This window comes from Mustela nigripes, chromosome 14, assembly GCF_022355385.1.
Source record: "Mustela nigripes isolate SB6536 chromosome 14, MUSNIG.SB6536, whole genome shotgun sequence".
Taxonomy (NCBI): Eukaryota; Metazoa; Chordata; class Mammalia; order Carnivora; family Mustelidae; genus Mustela; species Mustela nigripes.
In genome coordinates, this window is record NC_081570.1 from 96747884 (window position 1) to 96770765 (window position 22882).

The following is a 22882-nucleotide window of genomic DNA, read 5'->3' on the forward strand; positions in this document are numbered from 1 at the left end:
TAGGCAGAGAGGCAGGCAGAGAGAGAGGAGGAAGCAGGCTCCCTGCTGAGCAGAGAGCCTGATGCGGGGGGCTCAATCCTAGGTCCTGGGCCCATGACCTGAGCTGAAGGCAGAGGCTTTAACCTACTGAGCCACCCAGGCGCCCCTGTAACATCTGTAATATTAAACTAGGAAATGTTAAGGACATTAGTGTGAAACCGAAAACAGGCAAATTTACACTTCCCTTAAAAAAAAAAATTAAGAAAAACTCAAATAAATTAAAAAGTAGGGAACTAAAATCTCCTCCCTAAAAATACTTACACTCTAACAAGGATCAGCACATATCTCTGAACCAAAGTACTAAAAAATAAAAAAATGCTAAACCACTCATAGTTCAAAACATCAGCATTGAGGGTGTGGGCCAAATACTTTAAGTTAAAGAACTGTGGCAGTTGTAAACTGATGATAACTCTTAGGGGATACGCCACCTCGGAGCCAATCAAAACAAAATAACCCATTTAGTAAAAATTCTGCCACCAGGCTCTCGATACGCAATTTGTCTTTAGGAGTTATTTCAGGAAGGATGACCCCAATTAGCTATCATTAAAAATAGAGAGGAATACAGTTTGTAGGCCTCTTATGACACAAATTCAGAGAAATGTGCTAGTTATCTCTGGGTGAGGACAAAGAAGGACCTGTTTTCCCAGAAGAAACTGTCACGTGCCATTAGTACAACTGACATCACTTACTTCTGATGCAAAATGCAAGTGGCTCTCAAGCTCTTTGGCAGCTCCAAATTGTACATGTGAACCTCTGATTTACAGTCAGCTTAAAGATATACCGAGCACCTGGATTATGTCTGGATAATATTTGTACCACTTTCTTCCAGTCATCATAGTTAAAACCTGATTAGAAAATCTTGGCAGATGAGAGTTCAAAGCCTCCAAAACTACTGGCTCTCAGAAGCTAGATAATATCCAAAGTCCCTTTTGACTTCTCTGAACTTATAAAAAGAAAGTAAGTACTATAATTTAGCACTTATATTCTCCTTTTTTTCTAAGGATTTTTTTAAAAAATTTATTTATTGGACAGGGATCACAAGTAGGCAGAGAGACAGGCAGAGAGGGCAGGAAGCAGGCTCCCTGCTGTGCAGAGAGCCCGATGCGGGGCTCAATCCCAGGACCCTAAGATCATGACCCAAGCAGAAGGCAGCAGCTTAACCCACTGAGCCACCCAGGCGCCCCAGCACTTATATTCTCTTAAAAATACTTGACAGAATAGGCATACCTTCAAAATTCAAAAGGCATAAAATAAAAAGATATACAGTGAAAAAACTTAAGTCTTCCCACTTCTGTTCCCAGTCACTGAATTCACCTCTAAGGCAACCAGATTACCTGTTTTTTATATGCGATGAAATTATATATTTAGTTAAATTATGACTTTAACTATTCTTGTTTCATGAGTTTATGGTATTGTCTCAATAGGATATAAACTCACCAAAGACAGAGATCAGGACCAAGTGTTCTCTATCACTCACAATATCTAGCCTAGTATGAAATATGTGCATACTGCTAAACATTGGTTGACTCTGCCACCAGGTTATTGGAATTCCAAGAATTCCAATTCTAAAGTTTTACACTCAACATACAGAATCTTTGTATTGGCTATTAAGGAGCTACATGTGAAAATAATCTGAGATACTAAACTGCCACCAAAAAGTAGTATTAACAGAGGTGAAAGTATGGCTAACTAAGCAACATGAGACACTGTCAATCTCAGTAAATATACTTGGCTTTAGAATCTCACTAAGCAACTATATTTTAAGCACTATGGAAGGTTTTGAGTTTTACATTTTACATTGTAATTTGATGTTCCAAGGGGAAACAGAGTATTTTAAGTGATCTTAGTTATGCAACTTACTCTTCACATTTCTTTTATAACATGTCAAGGAAAACAGAAGGGAAAAATATGATGAAACTGAAGTTTAAGGTTCAGCTGAAATGCTTTTAGGATGAATAACATCACAAGGAAGAATGGGAAGATTTTATTCAGTTCTTTAAATCTAACACCATGAAAAGATTTTACCTGAGACTTTGAACTATGCTATTAAGGTGAGCCTGATTTACTTTAATTCTCCCAACATCAATTTAAGAAAAATCTTTATCTGTGGGATGCCCGGGTAGCTCAGTTAAGCATCTGCATTCAGCTCAGGTCATGATCCCACGATCCTGGTATCAAGTCCTGCATCAGACTCCTTGCTCAGTGGGGAGCCTTCTTCTCCCTCTGCCTGCCATTCCCCTTGCTTGTGAGCTCTCTGACAAAAAATTGAATAAAATCTTTAAAAAAAGAAAAAGAAAAATCTTTATTTGTGTTTACATCTTAAGAATCTGGCAGAGAGCATTAAGAAAAATCAGCTCTGCACATTATTTTTCTGAGAGCTTTTAAATGATACTGAGTTGAACCAAATCACAGGTCCTCACAGGTACTTACCTCCACCATACATGACAGCCAACATGATTGAGGATATCCATGATACTTCACTTGTGGTGGCATTGAATATGCCTTCAATTTCTTTGAAGAACACAGTAATGGATTTGGGAAATGCATAAGAGAAGCCGATGGAAATGAAAGCTCCAACTACTACTGCCCACCCCCAGCCTCCATCTGGGGGAGTGTATCCAACTGGACCTCCAACTGCTGGTGGCATTTTAAGTGTAGATGAATTCCAAAATGCAGTTCAAATCCAAGTATCTGAAGGACATAAAATTAAAATACCATGTCAGTAATAAAACACTTCCACCAGTAAAAGCACTTCTACCCTTTATAACCAGCTCTCAAGTAACTGGAATTGTTTCCCAATATTACTTTAGCAATAGAAATGATCTTCTAAGGACATTATCAGAAAAAAAGTCTTAGGGGTCCCTGGGTGGCTTAGTTGTTAAGCATCTGCCTTTAGTTAAGGTCATGATCCCAGGGTCCTCGGATGGAACCCTGCATCGGGCTCCCTGCTCAGCAGGAAGCCTGCTTCTCCCTCTCACACAGACTCCTGCTTGTGTTCCCTCTCTGCCAAAATACATAAATACATAAAATCTTAATTTAAAAAAAAAAAAAGAAAAGAAAGAAAAAGAGTCAGATGGGGCACCTGGGTGGCTCAGTTGGTTGGGTAATTGCCTTAGGCTCAGGTCATGATCCCGGAGTCCCAGGACAGAATCCTGCATCAGCCTCCCTGCTCAGCTGGGAGGCTGCTTCTCTCTCTGACCTCCCCCCTCTTGTGCTCTCTCTCACTCACTCTCTCCAATAAATAAGTAAAATCTTTAGAAAAGAAAAAATAAAGAAAGGAAAAGAGTCTCAGAGATATGGTATTGCCAAGAATAGCATAAAGGAAAATAGCTCCATACCATTTAAGGAGCCATAACTGAAATATATCCTGTTCAATACAGTCTTTGTATTTCAAATAAACCTACTTGTTTCAGCAGTTAGTAGAACTCCTCAAATTACCATAACTAACTGTGTCATTTGACTTATCCGCTTGCAAAATTCACATAACACATGCCATATGCAAGTTTCAGCCTTGAAAAAAGTCTTTTTAAGTTTTCCCCCTTTCCCAAAATTTATTCTTCAATCCTACCTTTACTTTCTCTTATTTATTTGCTGACAAAATATTAGGAAGTAGGTACCCGAGTCACTAGATATGTAGCAATTTACAAAACAGATCATTCCGTGGGCTAGAAAATTCTCTCAGAAAAGTTTCCTTTTATCTAATTGTTTTGATTCAAGGTATTTTTTTCCCCATTATATAAGAAAAGACCCTAAACACCAGCTAGTCAATATAAACTCACAAAATGAACTATGCTGTCAAAAGATGGTACTTCAGGGGCGCCTGGGTGGCTCAGTGGGTTAAAGCCTCTGCCTTCGGCTCAAGTAATGATCCCAGGGTCCTGGGATCGAGCCCCGCATTGGGCTCTCTGTTCTGCAGGGAGCCTGCTTCCTCCTCTCTCTCTCTCTGCCTGCCTCTCTGCCTGCTTATGATCTTTGTCTGTCAAATAAACAAATAAAAAATCTTAAAAAAAAAATAAAGATGGTACTTCAAATCAAAAACTCCCTTTTTCTTGAAGTCGTCTAGTACTAATGTACAGCATGGCTATAAAATATAACTTCCTGTTAAAAGTGTGAACAAGATGATAGAGTGAGTGTGTGATGGTAGTCTTGCCTGTTTTCTCATGAAGCTCTCCTTTTATTTATTTGAAGCTAACTTCTACCTTACAACTCATCCTGCAATACTATGTTAGCATGTCCATTTCAAATGATCACCACTCAGATTTATTACAGCAATAAATATCCTAGCTTAAAATATAGTAGTAGTATAGTAGTCAACTGCTAAACATTGTTTCTTCCAACCCATTTGAACACTTCAAATATGATTTAAGATAATGAATGTTGCAGGGGTAGGAAAAAAAAATAGCTCATAAGGGAAGTTTCCCTAAAAGCAACAGTATAGGTTTCAACACTTCTACGCGACATTATACTAGAGGTTCTAGCCTCTAGTGTATGCAGATAAGAAAAAGAAATAAAAGGTAAAAAGACTAGGAAGGAAAAAGTTGTCTTTAGTCACAGATAATATAATCATCTATGTAGGCAATGCTAAAGAATATTTTAAAAACGTTCCTGAACTAAAAATGAATTTAACTAGGTTTCAGGATATAACAGTAATAAACAGGTATTATCTGTCTTTATATATAAACCAGTATCAGAATTTGCAATTTTAAGTAATACCATTTAGAAAAACATCAAAAAACTATTGAACAGGGATATATAATGTGTAAGATATATACAATGAAAACTACAAGATATCACTAATTAAAAAAACAAAAGGTAATCCATTCTCATGGTTTGAGAGACTCAATATTTAAATTGAGCAAATATTTCTAAAGGCACGCAACAGCACATTTACTAAAAAGTGTATAAACTGCTTTTAAGCTACAGGTTGGGAGAAAATAAATACAAAAAGTAACCAACAAAAGACAGGTCCAAAACATAAAAAGATCTTTAATGACTCAGTAGTAAAGACAACTCAATTAAAAATGGACAAAAGAAATGGAGAGATAATTTATCAAAGAAGATACACAGATGACAAAGAAGTACATGAAAAAATGCTCAAAATTGTTAGCCATTTGTAAAACGCAAATTGTAATCAAGAGATACTAATACCTATCTATTAGAATGACTAAAATTTAGACCGATAATACCAAGAGTTGGTGAGGATATGGAGCAAACAGAATGCTGTTGTTGGTGGTAAAGCAAAACAGTAGAGCCAGGTTGAAAAACATTTTGGAAGTGTCTTAAGAAGTTAAAGATATAAACATATGATTTAGCCATTATATCACTTGGTAAATGAAAACATACATCTTCACAAAGACTTATGTGAGAATTCCCTAATAGCTTTATTTGTAACAGCCCCAAACTGGAAACAACCCAAATGTCCTTCAACAGTGAATGGAAAAACAAATCATGGTATATCCATATATTGGAACAACAGACTTAAACAAACTATTGATGCATGTAAATATGGAGGAATCATAAAAGCATTAAGTTAAGTGAAAAAAGACTAGACCTAAGACTATATTCTGTATGGTTACATTTATATCATGCTCTAGAAAAGGTCAAACTCCAGGGCGCCTGCGTGGCTCAGTGGGTTAAGCCTCTGCCTTCGGCTCAGGTCATGATCTCAGGGTTCTGGGATTGAGCCCTGCATTGGGCTCTCTGCTTCTTGTGATCTCTCTGTCAAATAAATAAATAAATAAATAATCTTGAAAGAAAGAAAGAAAGAAAGAAAGGGAAAAGGCCAAACTCCAGTAATAGAAAACAGATGAGGGATTGGAGAGATGAGGCTGACTGCAAAGGGGCCTGAGAGAATTTCTCTGGCCCATGGAAATGTTCTGTTATGATTGTGGCAGAAGTTACACATTAAATTGTATTTAGTGTATGTAAATAATACCTCAGGGGCATCTGGGTGGCTCAGAGGGTTAAGAGTCTGCCTTCATTCAGCTCAGGTCATGATCCCAGGGTCCTGGGATCAAGCCCCATTCTTCAGGCTTCTTGCTCAGCAGAAGCCTGTTTCTCCCTGTCCCTCTGCCACTCCCCCTGCATGTGCTCTCTCACTCTCACTCTCTCAAATAAATAAATAAAAATCTTAAAAAAATAATACCTCAACAAAAGTGATCAAAAAAATAGTTCAAAGACAGTGACAAGGAGAATAAAATCTGTTCAGTAGCATATGGAGATAATACAGAAGCAAAAGGTGATGGCAGGCAAATTCTCTTGGCTATCTGGTGATTAAAAGAAAGAAAAGGAAACTAGGAAGAGGAGATACTCTTCTGAGAATTCACAATTACAGGTCTCGGTGAGCTTATGCTTGGCAGGGCAATGTCTGTGGGAAACCTCTGTTGTTCATTTAGATATATACTACGCTTGACTTTGCTAGCAAAGAGTTCCCACAGATAAAGCCCTGTCAAACATAAGCTGACAAACTATAAATTCTCATTCATTCATTCATTCATTCATTTAAAGTAGGCTCCATGCCCAGCATGGAGCCCAGGCCAGGGCCTGAACTCACAACCCAGAGATCAAGACCAGAGCTCAGGATCAAGAGTCAGATGCTCAACTGACTGAGTCACTCAGGTGCCCCGACAATCTAAAATTTCAAAACACATCAAGAATCAATTAACCATGAGTGAAGTAAAGCCAATTCAATATTGCTGGATTAGACACAAGCACTACAAACATTGCATGTGAATATTTAAAATTATTAAAAGCATGAGATAAAAAATTAAGACCACTAAATAAAAAACAACACGTTAAATAGTATTAAAAGACCAGCTGACCTGAAACAGAACTTCCAGAAATAAAAAGTATACTCAACGAAATAATAGGTTAACCAGCAGACTGAATATAGCTAGAGAAGAGAGAACATAAATCTAAAGGATAGGTTTGAAGAAAACAGAATTCAGGGGAGAGCTTTATTCTGGAGCTGAGAGAGAAAGATTTACAAACACAGGAGTTGAGAATGGGAGCATCTGGTATACATCTAAACGGACTTGGGAAGAGAATGGAAAGAATGGGACAGAGGCAATTTTCAGGGGTTAATGGCTATGGCTACTCCAGATTTGATTAATAATATGAACCTACAGTTTGAGGAAACCCAATAAGATAAAGAGGAAAACCTTAAAAAATTTTTGAGAAAATACAGATTATCAGGAAATACAGATTACAAGATAATCAAACTTGACAAAACAGAATTCTCATCAATTTTGAAAAACTCTCAGCCATTATGTCTTCAAATATTCCTTCTTCCTCCTTCCCTTTTACCTCTCCCCTGAGACCCCAATTAGATGTGGGTTGAACCTTCCCATGGTATCTATTCTCTTTCTCTTCTGCGTTTTCCATCCTTAGTATAGTTCCATCTGTACTGAAAATTTGAAGTTTAGGATAGTATCTCCCTCCAGAGTGATTTTCATTTACCTAGGGCTATATAAACCTAGAATCTCTTCAAGAATATTTCAAGGACCAATATGTTTTGTTCATACAGATGACGTGTAGGCTGCAGGCTGCAGTCATTTGAGGACTGTTTTACCTCCAATGTACCCTTATTCCTATGGCACAGCTCTTTAGGATCCCAACTCAAAAAAGAATAGGATTTACCAGAGCTCTTATACTTGACAGGCCCTAGACTCTCAACATTTGTTCCCTTGGATCCATGAAGCTTTCCAAGGCACTATCCAGGCCCAGGAGGAGGCTCCTCCTCCTATAACCAAAAAGCCATGGGACTCCATAATCGTATCACTACTGGCACAACTAGGAAGCCAGCAATATAAAAAAGTTGAAATCAAAGGCTGTTAATTTCTGCAGTTAGCTCCAGAACCATATGTGCCTCCTCTGGTAACATCTTCAAGATGGATCCCATATGCCCTGCTTCTCAAAACCTCAAAGCTAGTGAGTAGACAGCAAGACCTTTGTTCTCATTCTGCCTTACAAATGTCACATGAATACATGTGACTGGCAGAATTTAAATCAAATTCAGGAATATAGTTACAAGGAAGCCTGAGAAATGAAGCTTAGCTTTAAAGCCTCTGCAACACAATAATGTACACAAGAAGAGGATGTTTAATGGATGCTGAACACCATTTTCAAAATACACCTTAGACATACACAGTGTTATTCATGTAAAACTATTTATGTGTATATATCTGTATCTCTACACCAGAGTCTTTTTAAAGAGTATATATTGATACTATCACATACAAACATATACAAAATTGAAAAAAAATTGCTATAGAAGTTTCTAAATGCTTAGCACTAACATTAATGTTTGTACTTATCTCATCATGGACTGGAAATACACAATAGACCAGCACTGATCCCTTGGGCCATACTTGGTAGTGCTCCTTCAGAACTGTCTGAGAAAAGATGCTCAAGAATGTTAGGCAAGGGCATCTCCTCCATATCCTCCCGGTACTGGAACTTCCCAAGAGGAAGTACTAGCCAAGACTGATGTGATCAGATATAGACTGGAAGCCACCACAACAATTATAAATTTGTTCCTATCAGAAGTTCCCCTTCATTAACTTGTCAGGATGGATGAAATTGTGTCATAACATAATTTTCAACCTATTCTTGCTCATTGGTGGAACAGACAAACATGGCTGATGAAAAGGTGAAGTGCCTGGAGAAACAGAACATACCATCCATTTCCTTTATAGAAGTCCAAACAGTGTGTGGAGACATTTCTGAGATAGTCGCAACCTCACTGAGTTGCAGATAGGTCTTAAGCTCCTGAAGCATAATTCTCCATTGTCAAAGAACACTCTTTGCACAGCCAGAACTGCAGGCTTATCCTGATTTCAGGCACTTGGCCTATCTGAGGATCTCAAACTTGTTCTCTATGTGAAAACAGTGTCACCATCCTAAAATAATATTATTTTCCTTGGAACTCTAGTCTTGTTTTACTCAGTATGTACATTAATTATGACATATCATTACCCGAGACTCCATAGTTTGCCTTAAGGTTGACTCTTAAGGTTATACAATCTACATCTGGACAGTTTATAATGATATGTATCCACCATTACAGTATTTAATAAGTAGTTTCATGGCTCTAAAAATCCTTTGTGCTCCCAATATTCATCCCTTCCTCCTCTTTAATCCTTGGCAACCACTGATCTTTTTACCATCTCTATAGCTTTGCCTTTCCCAGAATGCCACAGAGTTGGAATCATACAGTATGCAACCTTTTCAAACTGGCTTCTTTCACTTAGTAATATGCATTTAAGTTCCCTTTAGGTCTTTTCATGGCTTCATAGCATATTTCTATTTGGTGCTATATAAGAATATTCCATTGTCTACATGTAGCACAGTTTATCTTTTCACTCTCTGAAGGAATCTTGGTTGCTGCCGAGTTGTGGCAATTATGAATAAAGCTGCTGTAACTTCCACGTGCAGGATTTTGTAGACAAAAAAAAGGGAAAAAAATCTGTCTTATATATTAACTTTACATCTATAATTTGTTATTAAGCTTAATAGTTACATAGAATAGAACTTCTGGCATATTATATGTTGTATTCTATGTGCTTTAAACATATCTGTCACAACTTTGGTGCTAAAATTTTAGCCCAATTTATAGAAAATACCATCTAGTCTAATTGGCCAGATTTCTGTCAAAGTCTGAAATAAATGTATTTACACCATCCCCGTGGTAACCATCTCACTTTTAACATCTAACTCTAACTTAGAATACAGAAAAAAAAGGAGTTTGTTGTCCTGAAGGAATAAAGTCCTGCCTCCCCCAATATTTCTGACCTAAACCCCTCTTTGGATTTCTGTCATGGGACACTCTGTGGGACAATGCATTCTGCAATTTTCTCTTGTTTGGGGAGCCCAAGAGATTTTGATAGTATGGGGGCAATGAACCATAATCAGAATTAGGATAAGCGAGAGATACACCTTTCTTTCATAATGGGGTTAAGGGCTTTTGAAGAAAACAAACTGAAAAAGGAAGGAAAAGACCGCAGACATCCATTTTCAGGAGAGATGATTTTTAGTTCAGAGTATTTTGAATCTGAAAATCTGAAGAATAATTCCCTTAAAAATATAACCCAGTTTAAAGACTTAAGGTATCTGTCCTAGGGTATTTCACCTACCTATGGTTCAGGAGGGATTAAATTATTTACAAGTTGAAGCTTCCTAAAATTCCTATTGGAATGAATACAGGAAGCTATGTAACTACTTCGTTCTAAAAGAAACAGTCTCGATTCTAAAATTATGTTAAACAGAACTGCTCTAGGCATTAATTTTATGAGTTTTTCCTTCATCTTAGTATGAAAAAAGAGAAAAGCACTTGAGATTTTTCAAAGAACACTGCCCCAGATTGTTTACACACATAGAGAGATACCCACACAGACGGCGGAACTATTTAATGCATCAAGCTCTAACTCGAACAGCTAATACGTGCTGGACGTGATGAAACTTTGAGCTTAGCTGCCAGCTATGATTTGTCCCGGTTGGTTAAAGCAGTTACAATTTTTAGTCACTAAGACTTGCCTCATCAAGTTAGTAATATCTTACTCCATAGTGTCAAAATTAGATTTAAAACTTGAAAAGCTTTAAAAAGATTCAGAAGGAAGCCAGAAGTATAAGAGAATACAAAATTTTGAAAACAACACTTCAAAAAAACAGATACGGATTCAACACAATGTGGCTCTCATTAACTTAAAAAATTCTGATGGCACATGGTTTAAAAAACTGTGTAATATCATTACCTAAATATATTATTTCCTTTAACAGACCACATCTCAGCTACTAACAAAAGGGTTCATACAAGAAAATTATGAAAGCAAGCTCCCCCACATTAGTATTCAGAGCCCTGTTGAGAAGTACTCAAGTCCAGAGGCTAAAAGGGATTAAAGTTTAAGATTTTAATCCTTCCAGTGTGCACAGTAGCCTTCCTGTTAGCTTAGCTATTATTTGATGACTCTCTTGCAGTTCCCTGACAATGATGGAGAGATTAAAAAAAAAGTGATTTGGTGATGAGAAAGTTCATCGTCAGTTTTCCTTGTAAAGGACAATGGGAAACATCCTGGCGATGACCACGGTGCAAGAATCACCCAATTTCTCCTCTATCACCTTCTGATTTTTTTTTTTTTTTGATCACTTCTGAGAGTCCCATGACTCTCAGGAATTGTGCAAGTAAACTAATCTGGAAAGCTGAAATTGTGCCCCACACCCACCATGTTCTGACCCCACTCCAGAAGAGTTGAGTTACAAAAGCCCTTGGAAATAGTACTACTCATTATGTTCCCTACACTTTCTCCATCGACATTTAAAACAAAGCCATTGTGATTTCCTAAAATGACAATGGCCAGTTTGTGAACTTAAAAGAGGCAGAAAGTATCTAAAATCAATAATCTTAAAAGAATTTGTTACTAAGTGTAGACTAGTTTTAGGTTTCAAATTCACATGGAAACATTCACATAGAAAATCCAGAAGGCTTATTTACTGAAGCTGTTGCTGTTAATGTGGTTAAGCTACTACTCTTTACAACCAGCTCTAGTCCAGTTTCATGGTTTATAGAACTACCTGCCTCAAGGTAAATCCCAAGATTCAAGGTTTAGGAAATCTCATCTTTTTTTTTTACCTTCTTTCCTACTTGAAACAGAAGAGAAAGAAAGAAAAAAGACTGTGAACAGAACAGTAAGCAAATAAATAAATAAAGCAAGTGCTGGTAAAAGGAGAAATATAAGAATACTATTGTTAGGTAGCCAAATACTCAACAGTTTGAAATGAATGGTTTTGACCAAACTCAATATAAAAAACCTAGAAAAATACAAACCTGGCTCTGCAAACTTCCAACTGATTGTATCTCCCTTACCACTGAAGGCCAATCTGACCAGCATTACAAAGAGTTAAATACACTACTCTTGAAGAAAAATTAACATTTTGCTAATTGTTTATCTTAAAGAAAGATTTTGGGTTTGTCCTTCATAATACAGGAAAAGTAACTGTAGATCTTACTTTCACTTAGCTCATATTTATAATCTCTAAAAATAGCAATGTTTTAATTACTTTCCAGATTTTTTATTATTTACATGGTTAGCCTATCCTACCCATAGATATAAAATAGATTCCTTTTTTAAATATAACAGATCTCAAAGTTTTTGGTCTAAAGCAACCTTAAGCAGATACATAGTTGTACAAGGGAGTATTTTAATAGTCTTTTCAGATAACCGTGGATATTTTACCTTGATACTACACCAAAACTCAATAAACTATCATCTCTTAGTGATTAGTTACAATGTGTAATCTAAGGATTCCAACCTTGAATCTTGCTGTCCTTGAGGAGCCCATAAACACTCTGAGAATGGCTGTTGTTTCAAATAACTAACTCTACTTGATTGCAAAAGTAAATAAATTGATATCTATTCGTTTTTGGTTTATTCAGATTGTATCTCATCTTGGTGCATTCAACTAAATCAGAATCTCTCTGCTAGGCTGTATTTTAAAGTGCTTTAGTAAATAATGATGTATAACCTGAACGTATTTAATTACACAAAAAAGCTGATGCATATGTACATAGGAAAGGATGGTAGGCGATGATGCATAATGGATTATCTTTCATTTTAAGTCCTCTCACTTATTAAAATAACTTTGAATAAGGATGTCAAATCTTTGTTCTTTTTATTTAGCCAGTTGAAAAGAAAACAATTGTAGTAATTCTATTATAAAACAAAATAATAATTTCCTTTCCTTTAAGAGTTCTTTGACTTATTAGATATTCCCTGTCATCCTCCTCACATTTTTTTTTAATGATTTATTTGAGAGAGGGAGAGAGAGAACACGTGTGCACGTGTGTTCGGTGGCGGGGGCGGGGAGGCTAGCAGGAGAGGCAAAGACAGAGTCTTAAGCACATTTTGTGTTGAGATGGTAGAGGTTGTTTTGATCTCATGACTCTGAGTTCACCACTCAACCAAGAGTCAGACTGAATGTACCAAGAAACCAAGAGTCAACTGAATGTACCACCCAGGCACCCCCTCCTCACATTTTTCTGGTTGTCCCAAATACTATATGTATCCTTGGAGAGTATTTTCTACCCAAACCACCAATCTGTTCAAAGCTTTTCCCAACAGAAAGCTCACAATATATACCTGTCAGGACCCAGAGCACCATGAAACACATGAAACCTAGCATCTGTAACTGACTCTATTACTTCTGTCATCTAGAAAAGGGCTGCTATTTCAAGTAATGTATCATGTGTCAAAGGGTATGTGATGAAATTAAGGGTGTTTGAACTAAGGGCCTTTCACCACCTAATGTAAGACTGAAGGGTGTGTCAGAAGTCAGGGACAAGGTCTTCTCAAACATAAACAACCAATACCCTTAATTTCCAGCCCTTCAGCCACCTCTCTTGCCCACTGCCTTATGTACAGATTGTTCAAGCATAACACTTTTCTGTGTTATGAATGATCTTCCTTAAATACTAGTCAACTACCTATTGCTCAGTTGAGCGAAACCTCAAGACTAAAATTTTTTGGAAAGGCAGAAATACAGATTTATCAATAACAGAGAGACATGTGAACATAAAGACCCAGTACTGAGAAAGGCTTCCAGAGAATGGAATTTAGTGCCACCATCAAATGACATGCATCGTAAATATTCCTGGCTTATTTCATGAAATGGGTTTGTTTTCCTACAAGGCTTCCTGGCAATCAATATATATCACTTTTTATACCAATATATCACTATTATGGTAACAGAGCTACTTTTGCTATACCATCAATAAGGCCAGGCAAGCTATTCAATGAATGACAAACATGGGGAAATTTTGGCTATTTGCAACTTCAACTACAAACTGCCTAACAGGGGCACCTGGGTGGCTCAGATGGTTAAACACATGGCTCATTTTTTTTTTTTTTTTAAGATTTATTTATTTTAAAGAGGGAGGAGAGTAGGAGAGAGGTGCGTAGTGAGGGGAAGGGGCAGAGGATCAGAGAATCTCCAGCAGATTCCTCTCTGACAATACATGGGCTCAATCTAACGACCCTGACATCATGATCTAAGTCAAAAATCAAGAGGCAACACTTAACTGACTGAGCCACCAAGGGGTCCCTAAATATCAACTCTTCATTCTCAACTCAGGTCTTGATCTGAGGATCGTGAGCTCAAGTTCCATGTTGGCTCCATACTGGGCATGGAGCCTACTTAAAAAAATGAAAACTAAAAAAATAAATTCCACGAGAAACTACAGAATGCCCAAGACTAACAGTAAATGAAAACCAACTTTTGCTTATTTCTGCTTGACTGGGCCTACATAACGCAGACTTCCAATAAATTTATCTTGACGTTCTTTAATGCTCTACAACACTCTATGATGCTGCTCTAACAACCCAGATTTTTAAAATGTCAATCCTAATTTCTTGTAGTTGTTTTAAGAAAGAGGACTGGGGTGCCTGGGTGGCTCAGTCAGCCGGGTGTTGTACTCGTGATTTTGGCTCAGGTCATGATCTCGGAGTCGAGAGAGATCAAGCTCCGCATCAGGTTCTACACTCAGTGTGGAGTTTGCAGGAGATTCTCTCCCTCTCCCTCTGCCCCTCCTCCTGTTCGCTTTCCTTCTCTCTCAAAATAAAAATAAATAAAATATTTTAAAGTGGTTTAAGCCCCTGCCTTCAGCTCAGGTCATGGTCTCAGGGTCCTGGGATCAAGCCCCGAGTCGGGCTCTCTACTCAGCAGGGAGCCTGCTTTCCCCCTCACTTTGTCTGCCTCTCTGCCTTCTTGTGATCTCTCTGTCAAATAAATAAATAAAATCTTGAAAAAAAAATTGAAAAATTAGAGGATTTAAAGTTTTATAAGTACTACAGAGAACTGATGAAATTGATCCTATCTGCAAATGAACAAACTAATATGCAAGCTTAAAGGTAGTGACTATACATATATGCGCATGTGTGTATATATATGTGTGTGTAAATATACACATATTTACTTATTAAATCCTCTTTTGTCAATCTCGGCCAATGTCATACTCAATAATCTGAATCTGTAATGCACTTTAATTCTTGTAAGACAATGATTTCTGGCATCTATTCAACCGAATAAGCGTAATTATAAGCAAGTGGATAGGAGAAAGAAATATGGTTCCCGATATGTGTAGAAATTTTCAATTCAGGTTCTGGTTTCTCTGTTGAGGGTTAATGTTAGTATTTTATTTCTCTCTTCTCCCTGTACCAGTGCAATTTCTTTCAAAGGTAAGTAATCTACTTGTAGACTTACAGAATAGATAATACTGATATATATTAATATGCATTTTAAATTGAGAATAAGAATTTTTAAAATAAGGAAAAGAGAAACTTCTACTTACTTTTAAAGTCTGATTTGCAAACTATAAGCATAATCAAACTAATTCCAATAAAAAGATCTCAACCTTTGGGGCACCTGGGTGGCTCAGTTGATTAAGCGTCTGCCTTCAACTCCGGTCATGATCCCAGGGTCCTAGGATAGAGCGCCACACCGGGCTCCCTGCTCATTGGGGAGCCTTGCTTCTTCCTCCCTTTGCCTCCCCCCTATTCAGGTTCTTTCTCACTTGCTCTGAACGTGTGCTCTCTTTCCCTCTCTCAAATAAATAATCTTAAAAGACTCTCCCATTAATAATTTATTATAAAACTCAAGATTACACAAAAAATTGTGAAATTGTTAAAATTTTTATTATAAAAAGAATTTTTTTTAATATGGAAAACTTTTTTTTTTAAGATTTTATTTATTCATTTGAGAGACAGAGAGCATGAGCAGGGGGAGGGGCAGTGGAGAGGGAGAAGTAGGCTTCCTGCCAAGCAAAAAGCCCAATGTAGGGCTCCGATCTAAATCTAAAAATCTAAATGTGAGACCTGAAACCATAAAAATCTTAGGAGACAAAACAGGCAGTAACTTCTTTGACATCGGTCATAACAACTTCTTTCCAGATATGTCTCCTGACGTAAGGGAAACAAAAGCAAAAATAAATTATTGGGACAACTTCAAAATAAAAAGCTTCTGCGTAGTGAAAAGAAACAATCAACAAAACTGAAAGGCAACCTACAGAATGGGTAAAGATATCTGCAAAAGACATATCCAATTAAGGGATAGTATCCAAAATCTATAAAGAACTTAAAAAACTTAAAACTGCAAAACCAAATAATCCAATTTAAAATAAGCAGAAGAGGGCGCCTGGGTGGCTCACTGGGTTAAGCCTCTGCCTTCGGCTCAGGTCATGATCTCAGGGTCCTGGGATTGAGTCCCGCATCAGGCTCTCTGCTCAGCAGGGAGCCTGCTTCCTCCTCTTTCTCTCTGCCTGCCTCTCTGCCTACTTGTGATCTCTCTCTGTCAAATAAATAAATAAAATATTAAAAAAAAAAAAAACTGAGAGACAGAGAGACAAATCAAGAAACAATTAGAATAAACTGTTGGTTACTGGGGGGGGGGGTTGGAGGAGAATAGGTGAAACAGGTTATGGGGAATGAGGAGTGTACTTGTGGTAAGTAGAGTGATGTATGGAAGTGCTGAATTATTATACTGTACACTTGTAACTAATAAAACACTGTTATGTTAACTACATTAAAATAAAAACTTGAAATCTTTTTTTAAAAAAGATTTTACTTATTTATTTCAGAGAGAGGGAGAGAGAAGGCCTGGGAGCCAAGGGAGGGGCAAAGGGAAAGGGAGAGGCAGAGTATCTCAAGCAGACTTCTGAGGAGCTTGATCTCAGGACCCTGAGACCATTACCCGAGCTGAAAGCAAAAGTTAGCTGCTTGCTTAACTGACTGAGCCACCCAGGTGCTTCCAGAAGGACTAGCCTCAGAGTAGCAGATTAATTCTTTATTCTTGTATATAACAATTTCCTAAGTGCCATACTGAATTCCTTGGGCAATTCATCCTTCCTTTCTACTACCCAAGCACAAACTGTGGTGTAACTTTCTTTATGGGATGCCTGAGTGGCTCAGTCATTAAGCATCTGCCTTCGGCTCAAGTCATGATCTCAGGATCCTGGGATCAAGCCCAGCATCGGGCTCCCTGCTCTGGCGGGAAGCCTGCTTCTTTCTCTCCCACTCCCCCTGCTTGTGTTCCTTCTCTCGCAGTGTATCTCTGTTAAATAAATAAATAAAATCTTTTAACAAATAAATAAATAAATAAACAAACACTGCAATCCCAAAGAACAAGGGTTAGTTCTATTCATGCCAATAAAGGGGCATACCTTGTTAATAATAAAGATTATTACAAAAGCAGGATTTTAGCATTATGAGATCCAAAGAGGATCAATTACCTATGTCCTAAATTTCATAAATGTTTTTGCAATTCAGATTTTTAAGCTTAAACACAATAGGACTATATAATCATTTAAAAAAATTTATATCAGGTTATACACCAAACTTTGCTGCCATTCATTTAATAAAATTTTGAGTGCTTGGAGCGAAAGCAGTAAATAAACAGACATGGTCCCTGCCCTCAAAGGGTCTAGATTCAGGGAAGAAAGAAAGAAAAAAAAAGGTAAAGCATTTGCAACTTTATATTGGTTGCAGGTTGTGAAGGGTAGATAATCATCTTCTGGTTTCCATATACCTGTGTTGTTTGATTTGTTCCAACACACCTTATTCATGATAAAAAAAAAAACCCACAAAGTAGCAAAGTAATAAAAGATACAAGTTATACATATTCATTACTGAGAAATTAAAAGATATACCTATATAAATAGAAAATGAAGTCGGCCTGGGGACACCTGGGTGGCTTAGTCTGTTAAGCAGCTGACTCTTGGTTTCAGCTCAGGTCATGATCTCAGGGACCAAACTCTGTGTTCAGTGGGGAGTCCTTTGAGGATATGAGTGCCCGCTCTCCCTCCCTCCTTTCTCCCCTCTCACCCAATTGCATGCTCTCTTTCTCAAATAAATAAATCAATCTTTAAATGAAGATTCTTGCCTGTCATTCTATCATCCTCATATCACTTATTCACATTCTGATGAAAATTCTCTTAAACTTCTTTTTAGGATAGTGATGCACAAGCATATATGTAATATAAACATGGGCTTATATTTCATGCTGCTTTTTTTATAGCCTGCTTTTTCCATTTAGTATTAGAAATATTTTTCGGGATGTGTCCAGATCTACAGTATTATTTCTCAACAGTGTGGCTTTCTACTTTGGGAAGTTTAAGGTTTAAGACAGACAATAATAGACATCTTCATTTTTTTCTACATTTAAAGTTCATGGATTATATAACATTAGCTGAATTAAAAAACAGGTAACTCTTCAATATCACAGATCTGTGCATTACTTAGGGCTCAGCATTAATTAAGATTTCTGGGCCAAAGTTGGACACCTAGTCAAATCAAGTAGCCAACTCATTTTTACTTTTTACTGCAAACCCCTAACTTAAGAGAACTTTCCCACTTCACTATGGTTAGCCACCTAGGCTACCCCTAAAAGTTACACCAAAAAGAAATTATTGTATATTTGTAATATTAGAAAATAACAGTATAATGGTGTGCCTGGATGGCTCAGTTGTTAAGGGTCTGCCTTGAACTCTAGTCCTGATGCCAGGATCCTGCCCTGCCTCGGGCTCCCTGCTCAGTCTCGGGCTCCCTCTCCCACCCTCCCTGCTTGTATTCCCTCCCTCGTTCTCTGTCAAATAAATAAATAAAATCTTAAAAAAAAGAAAGAAAGAAAGAACAGTATAATAAACTAAGACAAAACCCATGAAATCAAATTAGTTTAGTTCTCTTTAATAGCGAGGCTTACTTGGCGGGGTAAGGAGGTAGATGAGGATGTCCAGAAATGAGAAAGTAACTTCTATGGCTATTTCAAAGCTTTAAGTGAAGTTAGTAGAACCATCAGTCATGATTTAAATTAATACTTAAAAGTTTCCTTTCCCTTCATACTGTTGTATTATTAGCACTTGTCACACTTATTAGCAAAGACTGAGGCTTTTTTAATCTCATAAACTAGAGAGGAAAGAAGAAAAGGGAAAAAGAAGAGATATTCTGGTAATGCTACTATGTAAGAGTTGGAAGTAGAGGAGGGAAAGGTAAGGGACTTTTTTTTTTTTTTAATTTTAAAGATTTTATTTATTTATTTGACAGAGAGAGAGAGACAGACAGAGACACATGCCGAGAGAGGGAACACAAACACATAGAGTGGAAGACCCTGAGCAAAAAGCAGACACTTAAGGACTGAGCCACCCAAGCACCTGGTAAGGGACTTTTGAAGTATGTATTTAGAATTCATGATGCATTCACACTTCAGATAATCTCAGTTGTGAATGAGCAAAGGGAAGAGAAAGTCTACTCCATGATTCTCCAGGAAGAAAAAGACAATTCAAGAGGCAGCACTGCTTTAAAGACCGTTAACAGAAACAAAGACAAAAAGAGTACAGTTTTATGCCAAATTCACATGTTGATGTGATAAAAACATTTAGTAATTTATAAAAATGAAATCCTCACTTACTGACAATTTCCAGAATTCTAATTTTATCTAATACTAAAAATCTACTCTAGCCCACCAATATCTTTACTGTTTTTCTGAATACATCACGTCACATGGAGTTAACTTCCTCCATGACATCTTAGGTAGCATTCTGAAAACTCTAACATACTAAACTGTATATCTATTTCTTTCTTTTTGAGTAACTATTTCCCTAATTAGTTTAGGTGTGTACTTTTAGATCATGAATTAAGGACAGAGGCTATTACTACTTTTAAAAATTTAACTTCCACCTCCAAAAGTCAGCATTAGATGAACTTCAAGGAATTTGATCTCCCCAGTTTTTGAGAAGCAGAGAAAAACATGCAACCAGGCAAAACCTTCCAGGAATACGAAGTTATGCTTTCTGGACCTAGTTAGTGCCCTATATAGTCAAAGAGGCAGAAAAGCTTTTTTGTTTTTATTTTTTATTTTATTTTTTTTAAGAAGAGTATGGGCATGAGAGTAGGGGAGAGGGAGAGAGAAATCTTAAAGGCTTGATCTCACGACTCTGAGATCATGACCTAAGCCAAAATCAGGAGTTGGACATTTGACTGACTGAGCCACCCAGGATCCCCTTGTTTGTTTTTAAATAACGAAAAAAAAATTACTGAAGACAACTTCTGGCATCTAAAATTTAATTTAATCAGCCTCACTTGCAAAGTTATTACTACACCAGCAGATCATGCCTTCTGTAATGCTTCATTTTTGCCTGTTTCTCACAGACTGAAAAACTGGCTAATGTCCATGTTTTGGCCAAGTCCTGTTCCCTTTCACATGCTAATTTATTTATTGCTTGGACAAGAGTTTCCAAATATAAACCCATTTCACATTTTATAAAATAAAGAATTTGAGTAGTAGTAGAGCATGGGAAGTTGGGAAGCTTTATCCTTCAATGGCAGGTTCTGCTTGGCACAATTTCAAGTTATATTCTGGAATACCTGTGTATGTTCTGGTTTTCTTCAGCAACCCAAAAATATGTTCATCAAATCAAGATCTAAATGGGTCATTTCAATTTATTAATATAAGACCTGTCTTGCTCAAGAATCTAAAAAAACGTACTGGTCAGATTTCTTTTAAAATTTATTTATTTATTTATTTTATTTGACAGGCAGAGATCACGAGTAGGCCCAGAGGCAAGCAGAGGGGAGCGGGAGCAGGCTCCCCGGTGAGCAGAGAGCCTAATGGGATGCCTGGCTCTATCCCAGGACCCTGAGATCATGACCTGAGCCCAAGGCAGAGGCTTAACCCACCGAGCCCACCCAGGCACCCCTGTACTGGTTAGATTAAAATTACAAACATATGTACTGTTAGGGTTGTGTCATTTATTACTTTGAATATACATGTGTATTTGAATATAGTAGGTGGTATTTCTACTAGAATCTTACTTCATTTCCAGGATTCTGAACCCAAACGGGGAGCATAAGTGGATTACAATTCATTAAAAGATAAAGAAATCTTTTCTTTTTCTTGCAAAAGGCTGAGTTCACTGACAAATAATTAACATTATACTTACTTTCACATAAACATAGCTTAAGTTTTGAGGACCAGAGACAACGTAGTAATATGCTAACATTTCATTTCCAAGCTTTATTGTCGTTTTAAATGTTCTCAAACCATATTTTCCTTCATCCCTTTCTAGTAACTTCTTGTACACATGGTAATTCTTTTGTTGTTGTTGTTGTTTTAAGATTTTATTTATTTATTTGACACAAAGAGAAATCACAACTAGGCAGACAGGCAGGCAGAGAGAGAGGGGGAAGCAACCTCCCTGCTGAGCAGAAAGCCTCGTGCTGGGACTTGATCCCAGGACCCTGAGATCATGACCTGAGCCAAGGCAGAGGCTTAACCCACTGAGCCACTCCGGTGCCCCACACATGGTAATTCTTTTTTTCTTTCTTTTTTTTTTTTAAGATTTTATTTATTTATTTGACAGACAGAGATCACAAGGAGGCAGACAGGCAGAGAGAGAGGAGGAAGCAGGCTCCCTGCCGAGCAGAGAGCCCGACTCGGGGCTCCTGGGATCACGACCTGAGCCGGAGGCAGAGGCCTTAACCCACTGAGCCACCCAGGCGCCCCACACATGGTAATTCTTTAATAAACATCCCTTCAATGAATCTGAACTTCATTATTATGCTACCTTTGACCCTATCTCAAAAAACTAAGTTGTTTTGTTTTCTTGTTTTATCAGTAACAGACAAACCACAGTAGAGTATTAAAGTTGAGTATTGTCTAGAGTCAAATCATTACCCACCATTCTTCAATGTATATCTGAGAAGTTTTTTTGTTTTTTGTTTTAAGATTTTATTTATTTATTCCCAGAGAGAGAGAGTGAGCACAGGCAGACAGGCAGCACAGGCAGGCAGAGAGGCGGCAGAGGGAGAAGCAGGCTTTCCGCCGAGCAAGGAGCCTGATGTAGGACTCGATCCCAGGACACTGGGATCATGACCCAAGCCAAAGGCAGCCGCTTAACCAACTGAGCCACCCAGGTGTCCCTATCTGAGAAGTTTTTAAAATTTAATTTTATTTAAAGTCAATTAATTAACATATAGGATATTATCAATTTCATAGGTAGAGTTCAGTAATTCATTAGTTTTATGTAACACCCAGCGCTCATTACATCACATGCCCTCCTTAATGCCCATCACCTTGTTACCCCATCCTACCTTCCCCTCCAACAACCCTCAGTTTCTTTCCTATGGTTAAGAGTCTTCTGGGTGCCTGGGTGGGTGGCTCAGTTCTTAATCTCCCTTCAGCTCAGGTCATGATCCCAGGGTCCAGGGATCAAGGCCTGCATAGGGCTCCCTGCTCAGCAGGGAGCCTGCTTCTCCCTCTCACACTCCCCTTGCTTACATTCCCTCTCTTGCTGTTATTTTTCCCTCCCTTCCTCTATGCTCTTCTGTTTTCTTAAATTCCACATGAATGAAATTATATGGTATTTGTTTTTCTCAGACTGACTTATTTCCCTTAGCATAACACCCTCTAGTTCCATCCATGTCACTGCAAGATATCTTTTATTTTGATGGCTGAATAATTAATATTCCCTTTGTGTATACATATCATATTTTCTTTAACCGCTCATCTGTCCATGGACATCTGGGCTCTTTCCATAGTTTGGCTATTGCGAACATGGAAAACTTTTAGTAGATATTCATAGCTGCTAAAGATGTAGCAAAAATAAGTCCGCATTATTACCTCAAAATATACTAGGTTAAACTTAAATATGGGATGCCTGGCTGGCTCAGTTGGTTAAGCATCTGCCTTCAGCTCAGGCTGCGATCCCAGTCCTGGAATTGAGTCCCACATTGGGCTCCTTGCTCTCCCTCTGCCTGCCACTCCCCTGCCTGTCTTTCTCTCAGACAAATATATAAAATCTTTA

The 22882-nt window shown here is 37.7% G+C and overlaps 1 protein-coding gene across 1 annotated transcript in view; it reads right to left on the bottom strand.

The window, feature by feature from the left end:
• SLC16A1 (solute carrier family 16 member 1) overlaps nucleotides 1–22882 on the bottom strand; it is a 47201-nt gene that overhangs the window by 13583 nt on the left and 10736 nt on the right. Inside the window, exon 2 of the mRNA XM_059375772.1 lies at nucleotides 2470–2730. Within this exon, the coding sequence (XP_059231755.1) occupies nucleotides 2470–2686 (217 nt within the window). The 5' untranslated portion in view covers nucleotides 2687–2730. The remainder of the gene's footprint in view (nucleotides 1–2469; nucleotides 2731–22882) is intronic.